The sequence below is a fragment of the Kryptolebias marmoratus genome, linkage group LG2 (assembly GCF_001649575.2).
Source record: "Kryptolebias marmoratus isolate JLee-2015 linkage group LG2, ASM164957v2, whole genome shotgun sequence".
Taxonomy (NCBI): domain Eukaryota; kingdom Metazoa; phylum Chordata; class Actinopteri; order Cyprinodontiformes; family Rivulidae; genus Kryptolebias; species Kryptolebias marmoratus.
Genome location: NC_051431.1, coordinates 8,558,777 through 8,566,394, shown reverse-complemented (window position 1 = coordinate 8,566,394; position 7,618 = coordinate 8,558,777). Strand labels below are relative to the sequence as shown.

The 7,618-nt window shown below is 36.4% G+C and overlaps 1 protein-coding gene and 1 long non-coding RNA gene across 12 annotated transcripts in view; one reads left to right on the top strand and one right to left on the bottom strand.

The window, feature by feature from the left end:
* ncam1b (neural cell adhesion molecule 1b) overlaps positions 1–7,618 on the top strand; it is a 93,811-nt gene that overhangs the window by 64,476 nt on the left and 21,717 nt on the right. For 4 of the 10 annotated variants that reach the window (XM_017428339.3, XM_017428330.3, XM_017428331.3 and 1 more), the window contains exons 9-10: positions 965–988; positions 7,281–7,310. The exons of 3 other annotated variants lie outside the window; for them this stretch is intronic. In XM_017428339.3, coding sequence (XP_017283828.1) covers positions 965–988; positions 7,281–7,310 — 54 coding nt within the window. The remainder of the gene's footprint in view (positions 1–964; positions 989–7,280; positions 7,311–7,618) is intronic. 3 more of the 10 variants (XM_017428332.3, XM_017428334.3, XM_037981465.1) reach the window with 1 other exon arrangement.
* LOC119617973 overlaps positions 94–7,618 on the bottom strand; it is a 29,946-nt gene continuing 22,421 nt past the window's right edge. The window contains exons 3-4 of one of the 2 annotated variants that reach the window (XR_005234491.1): positions 1,916–1,967; positions 94–864 (exon numbers count right to left, since the gene is read on the bottom strand). This is a non-coding gene — a long non-coding RNA (uncharacterized LOC119617973). Of the gene's footprint in view, positions 865–1,784; positions 1,968–7,618 lie in introns of those variants that run through there. The other variant, XR_005234490.1, reaches the window with a different exon arrangement.

Here is a 7,618-nt window from a genome sequence, read left to right as displayed (position 1 = left end):
TATGAGTTTGTATGTAATGTATGAATATAATATACAAGTTTCACTTTTTAAATGGAATTACTGAAATCAATCTACTTTTTCATGATATTCTAATTTTATGACCAGCACCTGTAGAAAGACACTGATTTCTTGTTGATTTAATTACTTGAGTATGCATTGTTTGTGATGCATTTGTATGTGAAATTGGGACACATTTAGCAATAACCACCAGGGAGGAATACAAACCTGCAGGACACAGGTGTTTAAGGAGACGAATTGAATACCTTTAACCTACTTTCAAATGTTATACTGATTTAGAGCAGGTGGGGGAACTTCACTGCAAAGTGCCTTCAACAAGCTTTATTTGTTATTGATTATTTACACTGAATTAGCTGTTGTTTTGAGATGGCCTAGTGGATCTTGTTATTGGTTAGGTGCAAGTCTTCAGGTAAAATTCGCCACACTTTGATGCCACTTGAGTTTTTCTGATGTTAAAGAAAAGCCTAAAAACTTTTTCATTTCCAAAATAACTGTGCAAATTAGGACTTATTTTTGTTTGTGCTACAATGAGCACTTGAATTAGCAAGTGTTAGTTTATCATTTTCAATCACTCTTATCATAACTTGTTTATGTTGGTGATTGAAAAGTTTTTATTATTAGGTGTTCTAATATCAGGTAATATATTGCAGCTTCATCTCAGATTTGTTTGTGGTTCAGAGCCAGCTTTTAATCTCCCATTACATCTTTAATCTCCTGGATGTTTCCTTTGTAATATCTTCTACATCATTACACATCTAAACCATTAAAAAAAATACCTGATTGGTATTCTCATACATCTATTGTCCACATGGCTTGCTTCTTCAAGGTCTTGGTGTTTCTTTGCAGCTGAGAAGTAAAAAAGAGAGTGATACTTTAGAGGTAAACATCAGTTTATTGAGAATTTCTGGAACCAGTCCATTACATACGCTACATTTTCTCCCCACAGGCACATCTAAACAGGATCTATCAGGTATGAAATCCATGTGGCACAGAAATGTCCTGGAGTAGTGTGTAAAAATTGTCTTCAAATACAACAAAACCTCCCACTGAAATCAAATTGTCCATTGTTGAAAAATTCCCAGCTGCTTCTTGAAAATCTCAAGTAATGATCACATCAAGGTTCATGAAATTGATTTGACCGCTTGCATGATTTCCAAATATGGTTTAAAAAACTTCACTGATTTTGTGATAGAAAACGTCTAGAGCTTTTCTCACAAAATCAAATGAAAATTTTGTTAATAATGAAATAAAAGGGAAACATCATTTCTGTGTTGCTTTTGCCTGATCATTTTAAGCTTTCCATCACAGCATGAGGTTACCTTTACTCAAGCACAGCTCGGTCTGTCTCTCATCTCCATGTTACTGTAGACTCTCTAACATTGATGCCAGTATTGCTTAAAAATTGAGGTTAAAGGCGCTCCACTTAAAGTCTATCTTTTAAATATCAAACCTTTATCCCTCTGCAGACAAAAATGAAAAAAACAAAAAAAAACAAATAGCTGTTACTAAAAATAGAGGTGGCCTGAGGTAGAGGAAAAAAAATGGTCACTTAAAATCCATTTTAACTGATATGAATTAAACTGACTACAGCTAATTCTCTCTATGCAAATGGGACATTTTGCGGCCACCTGTCAAGTCTGTTAGATATTTAAAAAATACACTTTGATTGGAGCATCACTCAGAAGTGCAAAACACACTTCCACCATATGACGCACTTCACGACTAGCCTTTTTTTTTTTTTTTTTTTTTCCTTTTCAAGTCTGCACACAATCTGTGGCTAGGCACTCTGGCACACATGGATGCACTGCAGAGCAACAGTCTACACCTCAGTTCTATTATCCAATGTCAAGCTCCCATGAGAAGCCCGTGTATAGAACACATCTGCCAGCTGGTGTACCTCGACTTCCTCTGCTGTCACTTCCAGTTTGGCTTGTTCTTTGGTCTTGAAGCTGTAATGGATGAGGAGAGACTCATTACTGGTGAAGAATAACATTCAAAGCTTCACATCCCACCTTCATATCATAAAAAACATTTCCTGGAAGGTTGTTCTGTTCATGTGAAGTGAAGCAGCTTTGCAAGTGCGGGGCTGGCCAAGTCAGTGGTTTTTTTATATTAAATAAAAGCTGGAGCCTACAGTATGCACTACCCATTATTTTAATTTTGCACTATTCATTTGTTGTGTTGGACTACGTTACATGGCTCACGTCAGGTGATAACACAGCTTTCCAGTGGTGGCAGTGTGATTTGTGCTGTAGTGTACCGTATGCTTAGTGATCTGTGGCATCTCTTCACAGCTGTCTTAAAAAAATGATTAGCAGCCATGCTGATTCACATTGATGCTGATTGTTTAGACTTTCCTTTATGGCTTTGATCACCAGCAAAATAAACGGTTTCAGTGGTGAGCATTTGTTAAATGCACAAGAAAACAGGCTGCTAATTGTTTGCCTTGCTTTGTTTGTCCATCTGATGTTCGTCCGACATACAACTTGTAGTCGTCACAACAGCTGTATTTCATCCAGGATGGGTGTGAAAATGTATTACCTTCCATTAAACTGGGGCGCACATGATGAACAGAAAAAAGATTAGGAATGTGACAGGAAGCATGTTTCCTTTTAACATATTGAGGTGAGATTTTCTTATTGGTCAGAAAACTAGCACAGATCTGTGCTGTGCTTTGGGATGTGTGATCCTGAATAATAACCAGAATTAATTAGCAGTTAATTTGAATGTGTTTTGAGTTTTTCATCTTCTTAGTTGGTCCGATGCTGTCAGTTCTTGTGCATGAGTGTGTTAGGGGAAAACAAATATTTTATGGAAAACCACTAGATCATGAAAAAAATAGTTTGGTTTATATACAGCGACATTTTAGTTAATAAGCTATTTCATGTACGCTGCTGTACAGGATAGCTGTACATCATGTACTTTCAAAACTCATATAAAAGTTGTCTACTATATGGAATCAATAAATAAATCATAAATCATGCAGTCCTTACACGCATGCACCAACAAGATCAGGACTAGTTGGGTCAGAGGTAGTTCAACTAAGCTGCCTTTGAGAATCATGATGTTTTGAGAAAGCAGTGAAAAATTAGATTTTTTCTTTTTTATTCTGTAATTATTATTTATATAAAATTTTGAGCACAAATAATAGCAAAACTATTTTATCATATGGTCTGTTTCCTGCTTTGGAAGCCGAGCTGAACATACCTCTTTCAAGAGACCTTCAACCCATCTAGTCGTGGTCTCGATGGCACACACTCATATGGACTGCGTGACTCATGCATTACCATTTTGCACTTGTTGTCACAAGTGAATGCGCAATAAATTAAAAATAATACAAACTCTGAGCGTGGAGGGTATTCAAAACTAATCAAAAATGCATGTTTAGATGTGTACTTACTCGATGAGCAAAATTTGTTTAGACTGATGACTAACCAACAAAACTCATTAGGCTGCCTTGATCTTGTGAATGTAGTAAGTGCATTTATATAAAATATTTGCAAAGCAGAAGTACTCGTCAGGAGTACTTGACAGCAATTTTGATTCCCATCCTTAAGATGCGAACAAAACAAGGCAAATGAAAATGCTAAAATTTGCTAAATGTTTCCCCTAGCATACAAAAAGGTTTGATAAGAGGGTTTTACCTGTTTTGAAAAGGAGTCGATGTGCATGAGGTGAAATGGAAACAACCTGCCATGACTTTATTCACTAGCTGTTTCCTGTATGAGCTGGCATTTTCCCAGATTTTTTAATAATATTGCAGATATTTTCAGAGATAAAAGTGATTCCAAAGCACTCTTAATTTTGCTCCTGTGGATTTTCACTGAACTTGTTTCTTGTCAAGGTTTCTCTTAAGTTAGGCAGCTGTATTTAAATTGTGGGCAATGTGGTTTATATCTCCACATTGTGACACAACACCACCCAGTTTATTTACTTTGGGAATGAAATGGGAGGCAGTTGGATTTCTGTTTTGTGAATTGATTTCAAATTTCTTTATTTGTGAATGAAAATCCAACTTATGTTGAAGCTGGTGTTATCTAATTTAAAGCTTTTCCTATTTTCTTTGGTCTCTTTGTGTATCACTCTGCTTGTTGAACTTTTCTCTTTGTAGACGATCACATGTCATTGGTTCTGCTCCTATTTTTCTTTGGCCTTCGATTTTAAAAGTTAAAATGAGAAGAAGCTAATTCACTCTCGGTAACCTACTTAGCTTGTAGGCTGACAAAAGCACTGTACCCTAAGCGTTTAAAGGAGCAGCACAATGTGGGGAGTGAGGATTACTGTTCATTGAAAGGACTATGGTAAAAAATAAATACTAGTGGGAATGTGTTTACTTAGAGTTACATTTCAAATTTAAATTAGTGCTTATCTGGGGATAGTTTTGTTTGTGTTTATACAGCTATCAAAGTTAAGTGTTTGTACAATTAATTTGAAAACTTTCATCAATTTTACATGTGGTTTTTGGTTCACTCAGTCGTTTGAAAGCGTTTCCTCCAAGTTGTTTCAGATAAGTGTGTCTGTTTAATAACTGAAAATGTAAATGAAGTATTTATCCATGCTTTGTGCATTATCTTCATAATGAATGTTTTGCCAATTTGAATACTTATTAAACCTTCCTCTTGATGCCGAGGTTTCAAGCTGTAATTATTTGGAAATGTTCTGTGCAATACAGAGGAAGGGTGTTGGAAAATAATACTTTTTTATAAAACTTGAACGTCCATAAATGTTAAATTGGTTAACAGGATTTTATGTCTCCAGTGTGTTACGAGATTATTTTTAAATCTCAGTTAAAAACCAGAAATCCCTTTTAATGCCAGCTTTGCATAAAGTTCAGATTGCCAGTTAGATTGGAAGTTAAAGACTCCAGAGAGAAAATTAGTGATTGTTATATCAGCAATGAGATGCTTAAAGAAATTTTGTATTTATTGTTGTGTGGCAGAGATAAAGGCGAGGCATCTGAAAGAAAGGCATGCTCAAAGTCTTGACTGTTGATGCAGAAAAAAACACTGTTTCCCTAAACAAACAAAAAAATAAACAACTCATTAGCAGCACTCTTGCTAGGTTAGTTGTGCTGTGCTATAAAGATGTCTTCGGTAAAATAGTACTTGTCAGGATTCTGTGATGCAGTGGAAAGGCTCCAAGGCTCAGGAGTTCATGGCGCAGGACAGTTTGACACCCAGCTAATAAAACACCGCCCCGGTTCTGGCAAAGCTTTTAGTGTATTGGTATTAGTAGGTCTCTTTCTCCTCTGCATTGGCTTCTTCACACTGACATTACAATTTATATTGGAACAAAGAGAGGGGATTATTGTCTGTGGAGCAGAATAACAATAAGCTGGGAAAAAAAATTATAAGTTTCAAGGGTGTCGGAAACACATTGTTCCTCACGTTTGCTTGAATAAGTGACTGTGTTGGGGTGTTCTCTGTTTTGCAAGCTCACATCTGCAGTTGTTCATTGTCCTTTTGTCTCAAGCAAACACCTGTCACAGATATGACAGCAATACTTGTCAGCTCACTTACAGCAGATGAAGCGCCGTGTTTGTGGACGAGGTGGTGATGTTCCACGCTGTTGGGTTGCTTGTTTTAATTGGGAAATTGCTCTTTCACAGCACTATGATGACACGCAGCCAACTGCTACATTTAATGATGTACAGTCAGCTTTGCATAAAACTCTCCTCCGTTTGGCTTTGTTTTTTATTTGAACAATAAAGGAAGATGATTCTCAACGAAATGTAAGACTTAGCTATGGCAAAGTGTTCTGCTGAGATATTATAGATAATGTGTGAGTGCTTTTCGATGTGATTTACTGCTTTGCCCAACAATTATTCCAGCAGATTGATTGCATTCACTTTTACATTTTCTTGCCGTAGCACCTGATGAAGTAGCTGTCAATCACTTTGCTTATTGCTCTTCAATTTTCTCTTTGCAGACCATCACATCTCATTGACATGCTTAACATTTTCTCATCAGCATCATCGCAGAGCATGCTGTCCAAAAAGCTTTCTGTCTTGTGGAGGTATTCAGTGTTGTGTGATTTAATTGGATATAGCATGTTATCTTCATCGGTGTTGTTCAGAGATTTTTATCTGCCATGATGGAATGTAATTCTGTATGAAGGTGGATGTTAATCGCATTGGAGAATATTAGCCAAGCATGATAATGTTGATAATTTTATATATTATACATACTGTATAATATATATATTTATCTGTGGTTTTAGTTCCTCAATAACTTATAATGTCATGTTCAAATGGTGACTTCCAATCAAACATGTTCTAGTGTTTATTGATAGACAATGTAGAGTTTTGACTTATTGTTATAAAATGCACATGAAAACTGAACTGTACTGTTTCAATGCACGTATAAGAACACAACCTAATGTGAACAGGTAGTTAAAAAAATCACTGGACAGAAACCCAACCATAATTCTTTTTATATTGTATACTTTACAACACAGAAATGAACATGTTAAAGCCTAAATATTATACTCTTGACAGGGCTGTAATTATAACTATGTAGAGAACAAAGCTTTTTGTCTGTTTCAGCCCCATAATATGATGAAAACAAGATCATTATTGGAGAAAAATGAACTTCAGACAATAGAGCAGATATTGCAAAAATTCATAGGAGAAGAATCTTACTGGAAGATCACTTGTACACAAGAAATAATTCTGTGTCTCACATCAGCTCTACGAATAGCTTAGACAGAATTACCTATTTTAACCTGTCACTACCAAAATAACACAAAAGGGTTCTTCAGAGACTTGATTGACTTGGCTGCTAACTGGTGTTGCTCGTTGCAGAAAAGGCTTTTTATCAAATAAAGACAGCAGCAGGGAGTAAAATGGATAGTGAGTCGATAATTGCTGCGCTGCTTTTATCAAAGAAGACTGGCCTATCTCTGTTGTTGCCCTGTAATAGAATCACCTCTTCCTGATAAACCAATAACCCTTTTACCTGTAAGAATTCCTGTTATCGTGATGCCAATAGACTTTCCTTGTTTCGGTGTGCAGTTCAGTTAACTCAGTAAAAATTCATCAAAATGTACCTTTTTAAAAGAAAATTCTGCTGTCGCATAAACGGGCACAGTAGCATAACTCCAACTGGAGCTGCAGCATTGAGCAAACCCAAACATTCAGATCAGGGACTTTGGAAGGACTTTATCTTTGCATGCAGTGTGCAGCATCCCATTTTTGAGTGGATGTAGGATTACTTTCTAAGAATTGCTTTGCCTTCTGTCTGTTGTCTCTTTGTCCTCTACAGGCATCATGGACTCGGCCTGAGCAACACAAGGTATTCTAAATGCATGGCTTTTTCCCGCACCCATCCATCATTCATGTCAGGGAAGTTAATTCAATTCCGTATGGATGCAGATCAAAATTCTTGATCAAATAAGGGTCAGTGAGAGTAGAAATGCTCAGAGTGATGCAGTCGAAAATTAGACCACTGGAAGTCTGTCTTTGTTTTCCATCTGCAACCTGAAACTTTGTTAGCGACCTCTCACTTGTGTTTTTTCCCTTCACCTGTATTTTGTCCAAGACTTTTGTTTGATCATTATTACGTCAAGATTCTATCACATTATGTAGTTTAACCATCTTCAG